The sequence below is a fragment of the Mobula birostris genome, chromosome 10 (assembly GCF_030028105.1).
Source record: "Mobula birostris isolate sMobBir1 chromosome 10, sMobBir1.hap1, whole genome shotgun sequence".
Classification (NCBI taxonomy): Eukaryota; Metazoa; Chordata; class Chondrichthyes; order Myliobatiformes; family Myliobatidae; genus Mobula; species Mobula birostris.
Genome location: NC_092379.1, coordinates 91,060,028 through 91,082,871, shown reverse-complemented (window position 1 = coordinate 91,082,871; position 22,844 = coordinate 91,060,028). Strand labels below are relative to the sequence as shown.

At 36.8% G+C, this 22,844-nt stretch overlaps 1 protein-coding gene across 3 annotated transcripts in view; it reads left to right on the top strand.

Moving 5' to 3' along the window:
• phka1a (phosphorylase kinase, alpha 1a (muscle)) overlaps window positions 1-22,554 on the top strand; it is a 158,150-nt gene extending 135,596 nt beyond the window's left edge. For all 3 annotated transcript variants that reach the window (XM_072270556.1, XM_072270557.1, XM_072270555.1), the window contains 6 exons: window positions 708-814; window positions 7,011-7,055; window positions 10,346-10,492; window positions 10,590-10,643; window positions 19,006-19,206; window positions 19,938-22,554. In XM_072270556.1, coding sequence (XP_072126657.1) covers window positions 708-814; window positions 7,011-7,055; window positions 10,346-10,492; window positions 10,590-10,643; window positions 19,006-19,206; window positions 19,938-20,111 — 728 coding nt within the window. In that variant the 3' untranslated portion in view covers window positions 20,112-22,554. The remainder of the gene's footprint in view (window positions 1-707; window positions 815-7,010; window positions 7,056-10,345; window positions 10,493-10,589; window positions 10,644-19,005; window positions 19,207-19,937) is intronic.
• Window positions 22,555-22,844: the final 290 nt, after the last annotated feature.

Here is a 22,844-nt window from a genome sequence, read left to right as displayed (position 1 = left end):
GAGTGAACATGGTTGAGAGAAGAGTAAAGAGGTGAATGTCATGGTCTGGCTGTCACTGAGTGATGGAGAGGAAGTGAATTGCAGGTACAACTATGTTTAAGAGATATTTAGGCAGAAACATGAAAAGGAAAGCTTAACCTAAGCAAATAGGACAAACTCAAAGAGATGATTTGATTGGTCTGGATTAGTTGGGTTGAAGGGGCTGTTTCATGCTGTAAGACTCCAAGACTGAATATCATTTTGTGGGTATATACACTGCAGGAGTTCAATTTTCAGTGAAAGAACTCTGCATGGTGCATTTACAACTTTTTTTTTGGAAAATTAGTGAATCATTTAAGGTAGAACCATTATGATGGCAGATTGTCTAAAGAAATTTTAGACACCCTTTAACCCTTTCTAGACATCTTTATCCCTTCTAGGTGTTTGTCCCCCATTTTATTTCAAATAGCTATTTTTGTTGAGCTATATTATTGCATGTATTATTTAAATTGGAAATATCTCATAAATGAAATGAAGTCATTTGACAATCTATTTATTTTCTATATTTCACAATAAATATTCCTTTCAAACTCTCGCAAACCTTTTAGTAATCCCTATCCTCAATTTCTGTCATTCTTTTGAAACTGTCATAACTTATTTTCTGACAAAATAATGATCCAATTAATGCCACATATTGGAACTGCAACCTTCCTGATGTCTTTCCACAGTTGATCTTTTTACAAGGAAATATATTTCTATCCATGATGTGGATCACACTGGAGCAACAAAAAGCGAGCGAGCTGGAATTAGTAAACTGAAGCTTGAGATGACGCAGGTGAGCAGTCCATTTAACTGAAATGTGACCAGTGTATTTGTAAATATGCATTTATAATAGCCGTCATAGAATGATTCATTATCCAGTGTAGTCAGGGTGCACTGTACCTTTTAGTAGCACCCTGAAACTGAGTTGAACTAACATTCAGCTCATTTAGCAGGTACACTTCTTGTCCAGTAGCTTCAACTACAGAATGTATGTGTCCGTACTTATGAACAGAATCAAACTGACTGCCACAAGTTACCCAAAGGCAGCTGTATCAAGATTCAGACAGCATCAGTGGAATGATTTTCAGCATGAATTGATGCTGCAAATTTTACAGTTAGGATACCATGCTTCATTGTCATGGAGTAGACTGGAAAGTAAAGAATTGGATCTTAACACAAGCAGTTAAAGAAAGAAAATGGGAAATCTCCTGATGTCCTGATACAAGGTTTCAACCTAAAATGTTGACAGTGCCTTCCCCTACAGATGCTCAACCTGCTGAATTCCTCAGGCAGATTGTTTATTGCTCTGCGTCTTAGCATCTGTTTATTTTGTGTCTCGAAGTCAGGAAATTGCCACATGAATTGTTGTGATCTCCTTCGAGATCTTCAGCACTGGTGCCTTACTGAGAGATTCAAGATTAAAGTATATAGTAATTTACTATGTATTTGTGAATTTAGTATACATTTCTGCCAGTTACCCCCTAAACAAACAAAAATAATATTTGATCTGGACTATTCAAGTTTAAATGAATTTATACTGACAAGCAAACAATCTGGCACTGAAATTTTACTTTTAAAAGTTTAGAATCTCATTCCTTTAGTTTGTAATTATTCCTGTAGATTTTAACCAAAATTTAAATCGTTTTAACTTTTTCTTTAGTCTCTCTTTCTTTTCATCTCATTTTTCTTTATCTTCCCTTCTGTGTTTCATATTACAGTGAATTTTCTGTCTTGGATTCTACAAAATGGAGTTAACCCTGAATATGGCCATGGAGATTGTGTGCAATTGACCTGCACCAATTAAGTGGAATTAAGATGACAGAATTACTTTATACTCTGTGTACATTTTAATTATTTTTCTGTCTTTTTTAATGTAGCTTCATGTGAGGCAAAACCAGTATTTCCTGTCTAATCGTGCTCACCCTTGAAATGGTGCTCATTGAACCTCCACTGTCTTTTTAGTAAAGGTGCTACCACGCAGTTAATGAAAGAAGAGTTCAATGACTTAGATTAAGTTTTGACAGGGGAATTAGATTTGCTAAGTCAAGATGGTGTGTGACCTGGAGAGGACCTTGCATTTAGTTTATTCCTTTGATTTATTAGAACTTACTAAAGCTTGCTGAAGTTTACCTGCACTACCTAAAAAGCAAGGTTGCACCTCTTAAAGATGCATTGCAAGTTGGCCAGGATTTGGAAGATGTACTAGAAGTGCAACTGACTGGGAAGCAGTGAAGGATAGCACAAGGTTTTCAAACACAGCACCAGTTAATGCAATTTAAAGGCTGTGGGAAATGATAACCCAGAAGGCCAGAACCATGATCTAAGCACAGGGGTTTGATGAGATTCCATAAATTAGATAGTCTGTGCATCATTAAAAGGCATAATGTACCATTTGCAAGACTAGCATCAAATATTGTTCAATAATTCACATCCCAGAATCTTGTTTATAAGCAAACACTTTCAGATGGAACTCTTTCCTAAAATTTAGGCACAGCACCTCACCAGTATATAGTTAACATATCTACCTACATCGCATCTGTATTGAGGTAGATCTGCTGCTAGCCACTTAATTCTAAAACCACATAGACTAGGGTACATATTGATACTCTTCTGTCAGGTGAAGGTGCTGCATAATTGGAGCAGCCAGAAACAAAACCCCAAGAGCTCAGGCATGCCTCCATACCTTTATGGAAGAGGCATTGCAGCCCATGATTGGGACAGAGTCATACCCAACTGTCCTCATTTCACCCCCCCCCCCCCCCCCGCCTTCCCCAACTACACTCTCTTCTAACAGAAAATCTTCAGGTAGAATAAGCATCCACTCTCACCACATCACAGCACTCTCCGTATTTTATAATTTTTTTCATGTTTTTCTCATTTATGGCAAATTTTTCTCATTTATGATATCATTGGCAAGTCCAACATTGCTGTCATTACCAAATTGTACTTGAGAAGATTCAGGTTGGCAGCTACTTTGAACAGCTACAATTTTTCTGACAAAGATATTGCCAAAAAGCTGTTTGGTAGTGATGTTACAAGATTTAGATCCTGTAAATCACAATACCTGTAGGGGATCTTGGATGGTCCAATACTTCTGCTGTCATTGTCCTCCTGAATGTAGTGTTGTAGACGTGGGAAATTTTGTTTGATGGTTTTGGTGGTTCTGCCTGCACTGTATTTTGTAGAAGACTACTACTGCTACATCCACTCAGACCTAGAATAGACACACTGCAATAACCCCATCCTGATGCCAAGGTGGTGATTTGATGACTGAAAGAAGTGCATAGAGGAATATTTCAGTGAAATTCTGCAACTCATGGTTCCAGCATTTGCTTTTCTTTATTTGTTGTCTTTGATATTTAAGATTTGTACAGCTTATTGTTTAGCATATAGCCCTTGTGCAATTTTCCACATTGTTTAGTCGACACCGGTGTTGTAACTGGACTGGCATCAGAAGTGGCTAGTTCTGGAATGCATGTCCGTTAATTAAAGCCAGGATTTTGTTTGGTCTCAGAACTGAACAAGTGGTGCTTTTATAATTCCATAGCATGGAGGCTGTTATTGAACAGAAATAGTACAATTTCATAATATTAAATGAATCCAGGGATTTTGGACCAGGCAGGAAAATAGCATTTGAGTTAGAAAAGCAACCAAGGTCTCCGATTTCTTGCATTCCTAGTGCTGTCTTTACTTAATTAGGGGAGGAGAAAGTAAAATTATTATAATGTGTTCGGGAGAAGAAGAAAACATAAAATACATATCAAGGGAACACTGTAGTCGATGGATGTTTTGGCAATTTGCTACCAGTGGAATTGTGCTATCAATGACTGTGTTATTTGCTAATTGTAGCCTTTGAAGTGGTTAATTCAGAAATTGTTTATAGTCTATGACACTAATTTATCTGATTTTCTTCTCCCATGTTTTTAGATGGATAAGCGTAGATTTTCTGCTGCTGTAACCAATATTGAGGTGACATATAACTCCAGCTACAAATAAATCTTCACAATTTTTCCATCCTTTTACTTTACTGAAATACCTAATTATTTCTTTACAGAACATTAAATCCTGTACATTGTTTTGAGGTCACAGCTTAACCATCAGTTTAATGTTTTCATTTAAAATAACCAATATATGTATAACGATATTCCTTTGGAGTCTTCTAATTGTTACTGTGGTGCTTTGATTAATCACCATTTTATTTGAATTATTACATATACCCCAGAATAACGGATTTAACCTTAATCCTTTGTTTTAAAATTTCAAAGTTTGCCTCTAAATATTTTTTTCTAAACAGGTACTGTTTTCTGACAAAATCAAATAATGTACTTCCATATCCTCCACAAACTTCTCTCCCTATCTTAAACTAGGGACAAAGTTAGTACTTGTTCAGCATTTCTTCACAACATCGTGATTTCAAATCTGGGCTTAATCGATTTTAGGAGTTGAACATGTGCTTCATGACTTTCTTAAGCTATCTAAGTTGATTATCATGCTTCAGGGAGTCAAAAATATTAATCCAACTGTACTTGAGTCAATGGCAGAGAGAATTGTAATTTATTAATTCTTTTTGTCAATTTTACTTCAATGGTGATATGGTTTTGACTGAAATAGTGTAGATCAAGCTTTATCCCAGAAAGGGAGTGTATAATGTAGACTGACACAGTGTAAGATTGAGCAAGGTATTATTGCTCTATTTCAGTATGTCTTTCTTCTTCATTGTACCATGGAGACTATGGTACCACGTCCTGGCCAAGATTTACTCCAGAAACAGCACGTTGAAATATTTTGTCTGATCACATCTCATTGGACTTTATGGAAAACTCCTTTTGTGGAAATTGTTATGTTTCCTACTTTAATAGCAGTCCAGTGTTTGTGAGTCAAACACGTTGCCTTTGGAACATTCCAAAGATGAAAAGGGTGCTACCGTATTGATTCATTTCTTTTATTTTTGTAATCTCATTAAATCATTCCATGAAAATCTTCTTTCAGAACTTGATTCTAAGTAAATATTGGAAATAACCCACTGTTCAGAGAAACTTCTCAGGTGTAAGCTATTGAAAAGGCAAATTAATTTGCATTCTGATAACACATTTCCATCATTGGGATGTTTCAAAAAATTCACATCCAGTGAAATGGCATTTCAGCCTGCAGGATTAACCGTTTTCCCCTTTCCATGGAAGTACTGATCATTTGCAGCATTCTCTATTTTCATTTGAGATTTTCAGGATAAGCAATATTTTGCTTTAGTAATAAAGGCTGGAAACGTGAAATAAAATGCATGGGAAATCAGAATAATGTTTATTATCACTGAGAAATGACATGAAATTTGTTGTTTTACAGCAACAGAACAGTGCAAAGAAATAAAAATCTATAAATTACAAAAATAAGTAGTGCGAATAAAAGAATGATGAGATGATAATGTTCATGGATCATTCACAATTCTGATGACAAAGTGGAGGAAGCTGGATCTGAATCGTTAAGTCAGGGTCTTCAGGCTCCTGTACCTTCTCCTGGCTGGTGGCAATGGGATGAAGCCATGTCCCAGACAGTGAGGGTCCTAAATAATTGATGCCACCTTATTGAAGCACCGCCTCTTGAAGATGTCTTCAGTGGGGAGGGTTGTGATGGAGCTGGCAGAGTCGATAACCCTCTGCAACTTCTTGTGATTCTTAATACTGCAGGTTCCATCACAGACTGTGATGTAACTAGACAGATTGTTCACCACTATCTACCTATAGAAATTTCCTGATCTTCAGTGACATACCGCCTCTCTTCAAACTCCTAACAAAGTAGGGCCACTGGCATGCATTCTTCATGACTGCATCAACGTTTTGGGTCCAGGATATTTCCTCTGAGTTGTTGATGCTCAGGAGTTTCAAGCTCCTCGGCTTTTTCACTGCTGACCCCTCAGTGAAGACTGGTGACTTTAGACTTCCCCTTCCTGAAATCCATGATCAGTTTTGTATTCTTTCTGACACTGGTTGTGAGGTTATTGTTGCAACATCATTCAACCAGCTGATTTATCTCACTCCTGTACACAAACTCATTGCCATCTGAGATTCTATCAATCACAGTAGTGTTATCAGTGAACCTATAGATGTTGATTAAACTGTGCTGAGCCCCACGGTCACAAGTGTATAGAGTAGAGCCATGGGCTAAGCATGCATCCTTGAGGTGCACCTCTGTTGATTAAAGGTGAGGAGATGTTATTAGTGATCTGCCCTAACTGTTGTCTCCCAAGAAGGAAGTCAAAGATCCAGATGCAGAGGGTGGTATAGAGACCCAAGTTTTGAAGTTTGGTTAGTAGCACTGAGAGAGTGATAGTACTGAACACCGAACTGCAATCAATTAAACAGTGTTTGTCTTGTGGTTATCTAAATGCCCAAAGCAGAGATGTAAGCTAATGAGATTGAGTCTACTCTAGACCTGTTATGGTGATAGTGAATTGCAGCGGGTCCAGGCCCTTGCTTAGGTAGGAGTTCATTCTAGCCAGAACCAACCTTTCAAAGACCTTCATTAAGGTAGATGTGAGTGTTACTGGTTGATAGTCATTGAAGCAGCTCACCCTGCTCTTTTTGGGCATGGGAAGCAGGTTGAAACCTCAGACTGCAGCAATGAGAGATTGTAAATGTCCTTGAACACTCCAGCCAGTTGATCAGCAAAGGTTTTCAGTACCCAGGCAGGAACTCTATTGGAATATGTATGTTCAAACATTGTTTTAAAAGTTGAAATGTTTTAAGTGGAGCTTTACTCCACTGGAATCCTACTCAGTTGCAAATTATGATTTCTCTTCCTGTAACATTTTAATCATGGATGTTAATACTGCATGATGTTTTTTAAAAAAGAAATAATTTTTGTTATATAAGTTTAACCTCAGTATTTGAGATCACTAACTTCCAACTTGCTTTGATAGGCCAGAAATCCATAAAATTGTATTGTTTACATGGTATGTTCATTAATCTAAATATTGTTATTTCTTGCTATTGTAGAGTGGAGCTTTGAAGCCAACTGGCAAATCTGATGAACTACAAGAGGTGATGACTTTTGTTGCAAATTTTATCAATTGATTTACCAGAATTATGTCCTCAGAATTTTTGACAAATACCATGGAACAATAACTGCTTGAGCTATCTTGACCTCTGTCAGATTTTTCCATGACCTTAAGGAAAGGCTAAGTGAAAATGCACTCAAAATTTTAAACACCAGTTTTCAGTTTGTGTGCTCCTGCAAGAGTTACTTTGTAAAATGAGATATGTAATGGATCTTATTTCAATGTGATTAGCTTAATTTAATGATTTAGACTTTGTTCTTTTAAGATAAAGGTGTTGAATCTGGCATCTAGTCTTCAATCAAGCTTTTTTTTACACTGAACATGAAAATTTCTGTGACTCATTGGAGATTGAGAATACTTTGAATTTCATGAATACATATTTTTCAATGAGTCATTTTGATGCTCTATTCTGTCTTCATTATACAAGAAATACACAATGAGATATCTTGGGTGTGCTTTTTTAAGTCAGATGCAATAATCTAGTCTATGGTCATAATGACCTCTTTCTGCAGCAGCAACTCTGATAATCTGGATGTTAGCCATTTTCCTAGGACTCAAATTTCAAGTGTTAATCATTCCAAAATATAAAGCAGAACTGTAGTAAGAACTTTCCTGGAACTTGCATTGCCCCATTTCTATTTTATAAAAGTTTGGCCTGGAGGTATAATGCTCTGCAGTGTGGAACAGATCAATATAACTTTGATGCATCAACTTTATTCTCTCTGAAGATAAAGTGAAAAAACATTGAGTGAAAGTACAGAAACATATTTTCATTATACTGTATTGTAATACACAGAGAAATGCATTGTTTTCAGTATTAGTTAATTCAGTATGTGGTTAGACTTCACATAAGTAAAAATTAGCATGTTGCTCGTTCCAACATCTTAGATTAATCTGAATTACTATTCTTTTCTATAAGCCAAAGCCCTTTTCCTTGCAATCTCTTTAAGCAGATTGCCTACTTGCTATTTTGGATTCTTACCTTTAGAATGTAACCAATCGATCAGGCATCATCCATAAATTTGTTATATTGCTACTTTTAATACTGGTTTTATGGCTGTCATGCATCTGAGTTGTGCTTTTGTACTACTGGACATTGCTTGTACTGGCTATTGCTTGTACTGGCTGGTTACTTGATTTTATTTATTGTTTATTTATTTTAGTTGTTTTATAGCTTTGAGTACAAGAGTTGCAAACTCATTTTTGCTGTATTGGTGCATGACAAATTGTACTATGCAATGACAATAAAGATATTTCATTTCACTACACACATCAAAAAAAAGTTCCTTCTCAAATTCCATAATCACAGACCAACAGATCAAAGGGCTTTGTTTCTCCAAACCCAGTTCACAAACCATTTGCTCATTCTTTAGCCCTTAGAAGAAGCCACTTCTAACATTCAACATTTGTAACATGTTTTGATGTTACTTTCCTTAAACTGCCAATTAAGCAGATTGATTTCAAGTTCCTATTTTTACAAATTTCATTTCTCTAAATACTTTCTGCTGAAATATTAGCCTTTTAACTCCAGAAATGTTGTTAAAGCTTATTCCTCTTGGCCTGCATAACTTGAGCTGCCTTCAGGTTAAGGTACTATTAAGAGTGTTTGTTAGGAATCATGTGGATTATCACTTAAATAGTTGTGGACAACAATTGTATTAAATTTCACCTGTTTTACAAATATATTTTTACAGTACAGCTAAGAATTTTGTTCTACTTATTTGACAACTGTTTAATAAAATTCGATAGTGAAGGAGAGATACATAAATGAAAAAAATGGAAAGATGTAACCTATCAGTTTTTCTCAATTCACTAAAAATCTTGGTACTTTTTGATGACTGCTAAATTTGTCCACCACTTGTTATATTCTCTTCCTGGTGTTCTTCAACTTTATCTTTGGTATACCCCACTTTTTCCCAAATATTCATCACACTCTTTAGGAGTCAGAATGGATCAAAGTTTGAAGAAAATTATTTCATAGCACCTCTTGTTGATTTGTACTGAATCAGGGTCAATTTACATAGAGGGCAAAAGAAGTCACAAGATAGGTTCTGTAGAATCAAGCCATCATTAATGGAGAATCACTTGGAATCTGGAACCATTATCGTAGCAAGCCTTTATTCGTTTAATCTCAGTGCAGGGAAGACTAGGTGGAAGAATCTCCCTAGTTTCATATTTCTGATACAATTATGTAACATGGCAGATCATTGTCAAGCCCATCAGATGTGCCCTTGACAACTTTTGGTTGGACTAAGTAGATATAGATGACTGTCTGGAACCTCCTGTTGTCCCTTGCCTAAGTTTGAGCTGCAGAGCTCCTCTTAGTATTTGTACTTCATAGCTTTCAAGTATATTAATTCAAAATTATATGTTGACCCTAATATTTGACCTATTCAGATCTTTACTGTTTCTTAAGGATGGCCGATTTCAGATGTTTCATAGCTATTCACAGTCCATTCATTTACTGTTTCTATTATCCTGATCACATCAGGGTCATGGCGTGGAATTTCAATTTGTCTGTCAAGGGATTAATTGGTGCCCAATCAACAGTCCTTTGTCTACTCAGTCCTAACAAGGCCCATTATGTTTCCCGCACATTTGACCAACCATGTAAGAATGTCTCATGTTGATGTTACATTTGTTTTTGTCCCAACCTGTACATGTATCTGTATGTTGAGGAACCAATTATTTTCATGTGAATACCATGATTAGTTCACAGCCACATGACAGGTGTTCTGTCAGAAAGCAAGCTTTGTATCTGTACAGCTGTCTCTTGTGATTTCAAGGTTGATAATAGGTTGGTAAATGCCCTGTAGACATTCAGTGGAGGAGATTTGAAGAACGGTTCTTGCTTATGTCAAATGATTAATATATCTTCCATTCAACATGCTCTCTGTCAGAGCCACTAGTTTTAGCAAGCACCCATGCTAAGATGTTTAACTAACAAATTGACATGGAGTTGGACAGCAGAATTTAGACAATTTTATATTTAAAATACATAAATGTTTATGTGATGTTGGTAGGTTAAAAGTCACTGAACTTACTCTTGTTTACTTCTTGCAGTGTTTGATTAAAATCCTGCTATTGTCACAGATGAGCAAGTTTTTCAGCTGGTTACTTACATCACAATTGCATTGGCTATTGCTGCTTGAGATATCCAGTGTATGTGTGATTTGGACATGGATAACTTGAGCAGACTGATATTGTTTTCTCCTTCCTTAAAATACAGTGGAAGATGCATTAATAGTGAATTAAATTATTCGTATATTGCAGCAAGCACTTAAGATGCCTGATCCATGGCAAGATAGTGATTTTATAGACACACGTCAGGGACAGTGGTTGCGGCGAAGGCGAATCGATGGTGCACTGAACAGAGTTCCTGTTGGTTTTTATCAACGAGTATGGAAAATTTTACAAAAGGTCAGTGTAGCCTGTGAATGTTATTTGTATTCTCATACAGTAAATGTGTTCTTTATGAAGCAAAATTCTATAATATAATTTTATCTCTAATTTGCAGTGTCGAGGGTTGGCAATTGAAAATTATGTTCTCTGGTCATCTACAACTGAAGAGGTAAACCACTATTATCTTTAATTTATCTAAGATCACAGTAAAATATCAAACTTAAAGTAGTTCTTTGGTATTCTGCAACTGTAATATCGTATCAACCCCAGTGACTAATTTAATGCAATCATTTCAAATAAAAGCAATATTCTACTGGCCAGGAAACATCTTTGGAGAGGAAAACGTATTTAACAAGACGTGACATTAGCGGGAAAAAAAAGAATAAAAAGAAATGCTTGGCAATAGGTTGGGAGAGAGCAAATGAAAAATAGATATTGGTGCAAGAAATGTTATAAAACACAATGAATAGATCAAATGGAGCTGTAAATAAGAATATCAGAGTCACTGCTAGTAGTTGCTGTCTGAAAAACTGGGAGTGTTCCCCATAATCTGAAAAAGTGAACCTGTATTAGTATTAAATTCCAAAAGGAAATATCAGGTTTCATTTATGAGATTTGGAGGACTTTGTCACAACTTCAAAACAATTTGTGAAGACTATGAGGAATCTTGTGCTCCAAATTTTGGGACTGATCAATCTGATATTCTGTGACAAGATACAGATCAGTGTATCTTGTGAATACTTCAGCTGCTAAAATGTCATCTGATATACACATGCAAGTCTCACATGGGCAAGCACCAGTTTTGAGTAATTTGGGGCACACACAACTAATAACTGATGAGGAGATGCAGAGGTAGCAAACCATATTATTGGTATGGACATTTTGAAGCTCAGAATTCTAGTTAACATGGTTCAACATTCTTGGCTGAATGCACTTTCAGCTGTGTGAAGGATAACCTCACCACAAGCAAACATTATTTAAAGGGATCATCATCTCTTTTCAGATGAGATCCCAATTGATTTCTAATATCTCTTACTATGTATTGTACACGTGTTTGATGCTTTTTAAAGTATTTAAAGGCTACAGACCTTGGTATAGAACTTGCTAAAGAACTTGACTTCTACAGTTCTCAAACATGAATGCACCAGTTGGCAATTCCATTGGAACATGATGTTACTGGGAAAATTAAAATAGCCATAGGGTTTAACAAGCAGGTAATAGAGGAAAGAAGAGGAGGAAGTGCTTTTTACTTGGACAATTCATCAGGATGTTCAGGAAACTTTTCTTCCGCCTGAATCTCAGTGAGGAACTGTTTGTGACATGCCGACACCTCAGTAGACACAGTCCTGCTGAAATTTGCCACCTGCTGCAGAATGCATTTCCCCTTTGTGATGCAGACTGATTTTTTAATAGCACAGTATGGTTTTAATGTGTGCTAGACACTTGAATATAAGTTACATTATGCGGCATGTTGCCATGCAGCAGTGCAGACTGTATGTTGTAAATGTGTTAATTAACAGACAGAATAAATTTGGTGTACTACTTGAATTGGAAGCAATGGGCTTGCATCATGATTTCTGTACCTGTTTTCATGGGATATGAAAGTCTGGTCCAGTCATTTTTCTCAAACAATTTGAAATTAATAGGTTATGGCCTAGAGAAATATATACCTGGAGAAACATAAAATTAATAATGCATAGTTATCCAATAAATATTATTTTTGTGCTCCTGAATCTGTTATATTAATAATTCAGAAGTCAGTACAGAGTATATAAATGAAAACAGATTGGCTATGGGCCAGGACATCAATCTGAGGTTGGCACAGGTGGATTTCTGAGTTCACAATCTAGCTGGTGGGGTAGTGAGGACAGAGATTGCAATCAAGTTGCATGGGAAGATCGGGTAAGGCTTTGCCAAGGGTATATATTTGACTTGAAGGACTTATTTTTTGATTCACTTTCATCTTGTAATGACTAGATGTTTCCTGCAGTAGGTTTGAGGCTTAGTACCTGGAATGCAGATACTGAGCCCTCAGTTATTTTTTCCCTCCAATAAGTCTAGAAGGGCAGTAAGAATGAAATCAGATCAGAGCATGGTAACCTCATGGCAGTATTCTCTTCATTCAGTGCACACATGCACATTCAGATCTTGTCTCTGGAAAAGAGAGTAATCAGGAATTAATTTTTATCTCATCCAGAACACTAAATCCTTTTATATTTCAAAATTACACTAGCTGATAACACCACAAGGTAACACCTTATAATTTTCTATGTCTTATTAACAAATTTCACTTACCAATTCAGCTCTCAGTAATAGAAACGTTAAATGACGTACAACAAAAGTGACATTATTCAGACAAAAACATAGGTTACAATTTGCTGCATCAAATCCTTTCTCTGCTCATGACTAGAAATTCAGAGGTACATGAGAGCAGTCTGCATTACTAGCTCTTCTTTACAATAAAGAAACAAATGTCTCTGCCAATTTGAACATAGTACTCAAATGCTCTTAATTTTTATTTTAGAAGTTGCACAAGCCCATGGATATTAGTTTCCTTCCACTATCCTCCTAATCATTCGCCCAGTTTCTCTACTTCCAGTTCATAGCTTTGCATTCAGGCACTTTGGAATTAAGTTTTGATATAACCTCCATAAACCTCTCCACTTATCTTCTCTCCTACTTTTAAAGCTGCCTTGAAACCAATCCCTTAATTAAAGCCTTCAATATTTAATAGCTGCTACTATAGTTACTAATGTTTTCCTGATTATGATCTGTGTTCTATTTTGAAATATTACCAACAAAGGGAATTATCAGTCACCATTATCAGTTTGGATGTTTTGACTGCCCCAGAGGTTCTCAGTTTTATTTTGACAGCAAGGTTAAAATAATAAAATGATCAGACAATCCAGCAATGGCCTAGATGTTGAATTTGGACTCAGCAAAGTTGTTCCAGCCCAGTCTAAGCTTCAAAAACCCTAACCATTATTATCGGGAGACTGAACGCTACATTAGGAGAACTGGCTAAAAGAACAATCAAATAACTGACTGATATATTTGTACTTCAGCTTCATATTTTACAGACAATCTGTCATCTGAACCCCTGAATACATCCTGTCCTGTGGTCCTGGGAATTAATATTGACTCTGAAACCCAAAGAAGTTGTGTTGTATCAAGTCAAACAAGCACAAAAAACCCTCTTCCTGATTACCTCTAACCATCCTGCCTCAGTCTTTGAATCAGTTAAACAATACTTACAAGTAACAAAGCGCACCCACCCATATACATACACAGTGCTCCAACCACAAGACAGGCCACCTTCGGCCTTCTGCAGACTCGTGGATTTGCAAGCATTAGGCTTCACAGGAACGTCACAGGACAGGCTCTTTGACATACATTTTCTGTGCCTGTCATGATGCCAATTTAAATCGCGTGCCTGCCTGTACATGAGCTATATCCTTCTCGACCCTATCTGTTCATGTGTCTGTCTAAATGCACTTTAAATATTGCTATTATATCAACTTCCCCCACTTCCTCTGACAGCATATTCCAGACACCTACCATACTCTGTGTAAAATGTATAATAAACTTGTAAACCTATCCCCTCACCTTTAGATGATGGAATAGATGACTTTGTTGCCAAGTTTGCAGATGATACGAAGATTGCTGGAGGGGCAGGTAGTGTTGAGGAAACAGGTAGGCTGCAGAAGGACTTAAACAGAGTAGGAGAATGGGCAAAAGAGTGGCAAATGAAATGCAACGTTGGAAAATGCATGGTCATGCACTTTGGTAGAAGAAATAAATATACAGACTATTTTCTAAATGGGGAGAAAATCCAAAAATCTGAGATGCAAAGGGACTTGGGTGTCCTTGTGCAGAACACCCTAAAGGTTAACTTGCACGTAGAGTTGGTGGTGAGGAAAGCATTCATTTATAGAATACAAGAGCAGGGATGTGATTCTGAGTCTTTATAAGGCAATGGTGAGGCCTCAGCCTGAGCATTGTGTACAGTTCTGGGCTCTTCATCTCAGAAAAGTTGTGCTGGCATTGGAGAGGGTTCAGAAGAGGTTCACAAGGATGATTCCGGTAATGTAAGGGGTTATCATACGGTGAATGTTTGATGGCTGTGGGTCTGTACTTGCTGGAATGTAGAAGGCTGAGAGTGGATCTCATTGAAACCTTTCAAATGTTGAAAGGCCTAGACAGAGTAGATATGGAAAGGATATTTGTCATGGTGGGAGAGTCTAGGACAAAAGGGCACAGCCTCAGGATAGAGGGGCGTCCAGTTAAAATAGAGATGCAGAGAAATTTCTTTAACTAGAGGGTGCTGAATTTGTGGAATTTGTTACTACAGGCAGCTGTGGAGGCCAGGTCACTGGGTGTATTTAAGACGGAGCTTTATAGGTTCTTGATTGGACATAACATCAAAGGTTAAAGGGAAAAAGGATCAGCCATGATGAATGGCGGAGTAGATTTGACGGGCCAAATGGCCTAATTCTTCTCCTAAGTCTTACGGTCTTGTGGTTTTCCCCTTCAGTGTTTAACAAAGGGACAGAGGCTCTGACCATCTACCCTGTCTATGACTCTTGTAATTTTTATATATTTCTATCAAATCACCCCTCAGCCTCTGTGATACGGAAAAAACAAACAAATTTGTCCAACTTCTCCATATCGTATATAATTCTCTAATACAGGCAACCTCTTTCGCACCCCTCTTAAACCTCCTTATCCATCCTGTAATGTGGTGATCAGAACTGCACACTGTATTTCAAATGTGGCTAACCAAAGTTTTGTACAGTTGCACCATGACTTCCTGACTTTTATACTCAACAGCTTGATTGATGAAGACAAGTATGGTACACCCATCCTTTATCACCTGACTTGTTTTTATTGCTAATTCCAGCGAACTAAAGACATGCATCACAAGATCCCTCTGTATATCAGTGTTCCTAGAGTTCCTGCCATTTACTATATACTTTCCTCTTATATTCAATGTATCTTACACTTGTTTGGATTAAACTCCATCTGCCATTTCTCTGCCCATATTTCCAAATGACCAGAAAAACAGAGAAATAGTGAATCATTTAACAGCTTTCCTCACTATCCGTAACTCTGGTAAGTTTTTAAGTGAAATAAAAGTTGGCAATCAGCACACCTACATGTTTGTCCAAATCATTTATACGTATACATCAGTAACACCAGAAGATACAGCATTGATCCTTGAGGAATAACACTGGAAACAGAACTCCAGTCAGAAAAATTCCTCTACATCAGTATCCTCCTGTGGCAAAGACAATTTTGAATCCAATCTATCAAGTCTCCATAGATCCCATATGCCTTAATTTTCTGAATCTATTTATCATGAGCATTTTAGTAAGGGTTTTGATGAGGGGTTCATCAAGTAGATTAAGGTGCACGGGATCTATGATGACTTGGCTGTTTGGATTCAAAATTGGCTTGCTGTGAAAGACAGGAACGGTCTACAGTCTCATTCTTTCTGGAGGTCTGTGATTAGTGGTGTTCTGCAGAGATCTGCACTGGGAGCTCTACTGGTTATGATATATATAAATGATCTGGATGAAAACGTAGTTGGGTGAGGTTGTAAGTTTGAAGAGGATATGTAGATTGGTGGTGTTGGATATAGTATAAAAGACTGGCAAAGGATACAACATGATTTAGATCCGTTGCAGATATGAATGGAAAAATGGCAAATGGAATTCAACCTAACCAAATGTGAAGTGTTGTACTTTGGAAGGTCAAATATAGAGAGGCAGTACACTCTTAATGGCAAGACTCTTAATGATATTGGTGTGTAGGGATCATGAAGTTCACATTGATAAGCATCCTGAAATGGTTATACAGCTTGATAGGGTGGTAAAGAAGGCATATGCATGCTTGCCTTTTATTAGTTGAGGAATTGAACTCCAGGGTTGGGAAATTATGTTTCAGTGTTTTAATACTCTAGTTAGGCTGCCTCTGGTTTATTGCATTCTATAGTGGGGGTCACCGTATTATAAGAAGGATATTGAGGCTTTAAAAAAGGTGCAGGAGAGGTTTACCAGGATGCTGCTTGGATTCAAGGGAGGGGTTGGAAAAACGTGAGTTGTTTTCTCTGAGGGGAGATCTGATAGAGGTGTACAAGATAATGACAGGCATAGATAGAGTAGACAGCCATTATCTTTTTCCCAGGGTTGAAATGTCTAATAGCAGAGGGCATGCATTTGAGGTAAGAGGGGATATATTTAAAGGAGGTATGTGGGTCAAGTTTTTTTTTATACAGAGCTGTGGATGCCTTGGTTGGTGATGCAGACAAATGCAATAGTGTTGTTCAAGAAGCTCTTAGGCATGTGAATGTACAAGAAATGGAAGGATATGGAAATATGGTACGCTGAAGAGATTAGTTTAGTTGGCATTTGATTACTAATTTAGGTTGACATATTGTGATTTGAAGGACCTGTTTCTGCACTATACTTTCTACATTCTTTGAGGGATTTTATTGAAAGCTTTGAACTTTGAACTTCAAACTCTTATGTATACAGCATTAATCTTCAACTATTACCAGTTTATAATTTCCTGGGGCTTTTTATGTATCTCTTGATCTTCTTTAACAGAGGAACAACATAGACTATTCTTCAGTCCTCTGGGACCTCATGTCTGGCTATACAAGATGCAAAGATCCTTGTCAAGGCCTAAAGCACAATTGGTCCACCAACATAAATATTCTGGCTACCAGAGTAATTCAAAGATTAGATATCATGTCCATTTTTGAGCTTAACATCAGCTCCAATGACATTGCCAAAACTTGACTCTATCCAAGAAGAAGCAGTCCTCTCAATTGGTACCTCTTAATGACCTACACATTTGTTTCTTCCTGCACCATTGCTGTGGTGTGTACCACCTTCAAAATTTACAGCAGTTACTTGCCTCAGCTATTCCCAACACCATTTCCCAAGCTTACAACCTCCACCAACAAAGAGGACCAGGGCCACAGGGACTTGGGGACAGTACCACCTGCAGACTCCCTCATGTTGCATGTCACTTGATTTGGAAACATAATCCTTTACTGTCAGTATCTATACAAGAAGAGTTCTAGCAGTTTGAAAAGCGACTCGTCACTAAAATTCTCAAGGGGACATGGATTGGCTATGCTGCCCCTGTCAGAGGCAACTATGGCGCCAAAATTAATAAATCAATCAAAGTAAATATTATTTTCCAATAAAAATTGTATGGAAAGATTATAGTAATCTTTCTGAAGCATGTGGCCCAGGAATATGTATATACAGTATTCCAGCTGAGGTTTAAATAGTGATTTGTAAAAGTTTATCATGATTTCCTTGTTTTTTTTTGTTTCCTGTATTTAAAAAAAAGATATCTCATGAACTTTTAACCATTGTAACAACTCCTCTTGCATTCAAATCTGGTCACCTCAGACCCTACGGAGGCCATAGACAAAATTTACTAAAATGATTCCAGGAATGAGGGATTCAATTTGCATGGTTGAGTGGAGAAGCTGAGGTTGATGAATGGGCCAGCACTGTTGTGAGGTGGACACTTTTTAATAATAACTGATGAACAGGATTTCACTAATAATACGAACTTTAGAGACAGATCTAACCTGTGTCTTCAAGGGGCAGGCAAATAAAACTACAGATGCTAGAAAGAGCAGAAGTGATAGTGATCCTTTAAAATACACCACTTTATCACTTTATACAGCTGGTAAAACAGCTGTTCCCAACTCCTGTCTTCATCTGTGCCTCAGCAAGTATTCCCTCCATTGGGATATTTCATCTTTAATCCTGTAGGCAGCATCTTTACTAATGGATTTATCACGCAATACATTATGAAATTAATTTTTAAAATCTGTGTGTACATCAATCGTACTACTCTCGTTAATCCTCCATTACTTCAAAGAGCTCATTTAATGTTGTCAACTGTCATCTCTAACAATCTGTCAGAGTTTCAATTTATTAACCCATTTTTTAAGATGTGATTTATTTTTGTTCAGATGTTTACTGAGCAGCGTGGCTAAGACAACCCAGCCTGTAATAGTTGGAGGGGTGAACTTACAATCCTCCATTTTCTGTATCACTCCTAAAACTCAGACTATTGGAAGCTTATAATCAAATCCTCTGACATCAGCTACCTAAGCTGCATCCCACCCAAACACAACAAATCCTAACAATGTTAATCTGTTTTATCCCATTCAAATTCTCTGTTGCCTCCTCCTCAACTGTTTAGAGAATTAGAGGTGATCTATCCATTTGGGCCTCAGTCCACACAATGATTTTTTTTTGTTTTGTTTTTGCTCCAATTTGTCCTGCCTTCAATTCACCAACCCTTTCTTATTGATATGTTCATAAAAGACATTTTACGTTTCCTGTGGTGCATTCTCGTACATTCTTTTTGCCTTGTTTTTCAATTCTTAGAACTTAAAGCATTTGGTTTGGTTCTGTATTGTACAATAAATGTAACATTATGAACACAGATGCGAGGTGTACATTTTTACTTACTTAATCATTTCTTTTTCTGAACAGATGACTCCTGGTGAGATTAAGTTTGCTGTTCAGGTGGAGACTTTCCTAAACTGTGTGCCGCAGCCAGAATATCGGCAGCTTCTTGTGGAGACAATCCTTGTGCTAACCACGCTGGTGGATGTAGACATAGCGAACATTGGTAGAACAATTCATATTGAGGACATTGCACGCATGGCAAATAAGTTATTCATTGAGGAGCAGGTAAAATTGATTTCTTCATTCATAAAAAGGAATTTTTTTTTCCTTTCTAATTCCAATCCTTTTTCTGACCAAAAGTTTGGACGGGGAGAGGGTAATCCACAAAATCCAGACTGTGTCCAGTTTTGCAATCACTTCAGGCACTAAGTCTCTTTTCATTTTCTCCATCAATGTTATAAATGTTCTGGATACGTTTTCTGTGAATAATACATGAGTGGGAGCCCAAATCCATAATGATAAAGTTACTAGACTGATGTTCAGATACTTAGTCTCACCAGAGAATCTCAGAATCATTTAAGTTCAAGTAATTTAATAAATTTTGAATAAAAAGCTTGACTAATGGTGATCATGAAATTACTGGATTGTTGTAAAAATATGTTTGGTTCACAAGTGGCCTTCAGAAAAGCAGGAAAGGAAATATGCTGACATTACATGGCCTGTGGACTCAGAGCAGTATTCTCTGAAATGCCTGGACTATCAGGATGCAGCAAAGTCCTATAATTGAGAATCATCAATAAATCCTGTTCTTGTGACATCTTCACATTTCAAGAACAAATAAAATAAACTACATTATTCCTCTAGATCAGGGGTTGCTAACCTGGGGTCCACGGACCCCTCGGTTAACGATAGGGGTCCATGGCTTAAAGAAAGCTGTGAAACCCCCGCTCTAAGTCTGAATGATTTGGTTTTTAACAGAGCTATGGCACTAACTGGATTCTCACTTCTCTTATTAGACAGCCTTGGGAGCCAATGATGAAATGCTAGAGAAGGATAAAACCACCGGGATTTGTAAATTGATATATGACAGTGCTCCAAGTGGTCGTTTTGGCACCATGACTTATATTTTGAAGGCTGCAGCTATATACATGGAAGATTTCTTACCAGCTGATGGGTGCCAAGTGCAATAAGATGGTTTATGGACTCAAATTAGATTGTGAGACTGAACAAAGAAGCACAATGCATAACATGAAAATCCAGAAACTTTATCCATGTTAAGTTACTCACAGTTGCAAAGAAGAAATGACTGTGAATTAAATACTTATCAATTACATTTTCCAAGGAAGCATGACCTAGTATATTTTTGAACCCCTTCTGTTTAGTAGAGACTGAGAAAGCTATTAGGCCAGAAGTTCAATAATTTCTGCCAGTGGATGGGTTTTTCAGTCCTGTATAAACTCATTACAGGAAATTAAAACAATGTATTTTTGCTGTAAACTGGTATATAAACGGTAAAATTACCTCAGCATCACTTCCTATCATAATGTTTTCATTGTTGCATTACATACTGAATTTGCATTGAGAATACAAAGTTCTCATAAAACCTCAGGAATAAATAAGCAAAATAATGAAAACATGTTTTTTCCTTACAATGACAAGAACTGCCGATTTTGGTCCTGTAGTTTGTATTTCCTTTTTATTTATAATTTTTTAAATAGGTTTGTACTTTGATAGTAATGATCATTGTAATAGATCTGCCTTATCTTAATCTGTAAGAAACGATTTTAGAAGTTAAGTTAATTTTTAAAATAATTTAAACCAGAATTTTTTGTCTATTTTGGCAATATGTTTGTTATCTTTGCTACTTAACAATTTGCATGTGGTTGAGCTATTTAACATGTTCCTTTATTATTCACAAACAAGGATAATCAAGCCTGTTGAACTTTAGAATGATATGCAACTGCATTCACAAGGGAACTTGATTACTTGAAATGTCTGATGTGTAAAAAAAACTTGTGTATGAACATTGCAGCAAAAGGTGAGAAGTGCCTTGGAAGCTCAGAGTGTGGGGTGAGCTGCTTTGGATAATATTTATGAAGGTGGTATATTCTCAGATCTTTACAGTGGCCTAGAAAATGGCATCATATTCTAATAACAATTATACTTCACTTATTTTGACCCACTTCAATGCTTTTATCTATCTCAGGAAAATCTAAGTCAGTTAATAAAATATTTATTAAAACAACAAATTCATTTTTTTTTGTTGTACAAATAATTTTAACTGATACTTTTTAACCTGAACTAGTATTCACGCATGTGTTGTTGTCTTCCTGAATTTTTGTGTTACCTCCCAAATCTGTGCATTATTGCATGTCTGAACAGCATGAAAAGGGCACCAATCGAAGTCTTTCTCTATCACTGTGATGCATAATCCATTTTTGGCCTAGCTGTAGCTTACGATGTGAATTAACAAATATATTCTCCTCTACAACTCTTACCTGTAACCAGTAGGATGAGGTAGCCTTTGATTTTACCTAATGTTATGCCTTGAAAATAATTTATCAGTGCATTTTCCAATCCTGCAATGTTGCTTCATGAAATCTTTGTGGATTACAGTAATCATTCTCCACACTCAGTTCTCTCCAGATAGACTTCAAAGATATGAAATCCAGTTTCACTTTATGGTCATCACATCTTTATGGTCATTGCACTTGCTGAAGAAAGGTACAAAACTAGAAAGATATGGAAGTTAAATTATTATGGTCAGCTACAGAGACTAGGCCTGTGCTCACTTGAGATAATAAAATTAACAGGAAATATAATTACCTTTTGTGCTAATTAAACAAGCTGATTTTTGATTTTATGGTAGCTTTACGTTTTGGCACGTCAGAGCAGGCATGAGAGATTCGGTCATTTAAGCTTATATTCTCTGGATTATATTAGAATGAGAGGGAGTTTTCATAGAAACCTATACAGTTATAACAAGTTTAGAGAGACTAAATATAAGGAGGTTGTTCCCAACTACTAAGGAACCCAGTACCAAAGGCCACTGTGTCAGGATAATGGAAAAAGCCAATTAGGATTGAATTCAAGAGAATTTTTTTTTTCACCCAAACAGAGGAGAACTTATGAAATTTTCAAGCTTTGTTGGCAGTGGATACAGAATCATTAAGCAGATTTAAGAAGGAGGTAAATTATACTTCTTAATGTCAAAGGGATACTATCTCATGCAAAAAAAAAAATCATTTCTCTGAAACGCTTCCAAGACCTCTGTTAAGGGTGGTATAGTGCATTTAGTCCTAACCTTTGTGTGTTCTCCTGTGACCACAAGGGTTTCCTCCAAGTGCTCTGGTTTCTTCCCACATCCCAAAAATGTGTAGATTGGCTATTTTTAAATATTAACGTGTAAGTGGTTGGTAGAATCTGGGAATATGAAGAGAGGAATGGGGCTATGGAGAGAGAGATTAGTCTCAATGGGTGTTTGATGGTTCAAGCAGTGTCAGTAAGCCAAAGGGTCTGTTTCTGGACTGTATGCTGTCCCATGAACACAATATGGTAACAGATTAGTACTCCTTTATTTAATACAATACCCTCAAATTCATCAATGGATTTACTGTATTGAACATGAACTTTTGGTGATCACAATAAAATCTTCCTCCATCTCCTTAAGAGCATGTGGTTCTTCTGATGTGACTTATCTGGGTTAAAAAGCAGTTCCCTTTGGTCTGTTCTGATGGTGCATTACTTTTAATTATCTTTATTTGGAATGTGGACATCACTGGCAGTTTCAACAAATAATGATGTCCTTAATTGTTCTTTAACGCCTTAACCTATCCACATATCTTTGTATCTTTAAAAAGTACTGACCATAGTGCCATCACCACAATCCAGGTTATAAACAAAACTGGACAGCAGGCTGAGGA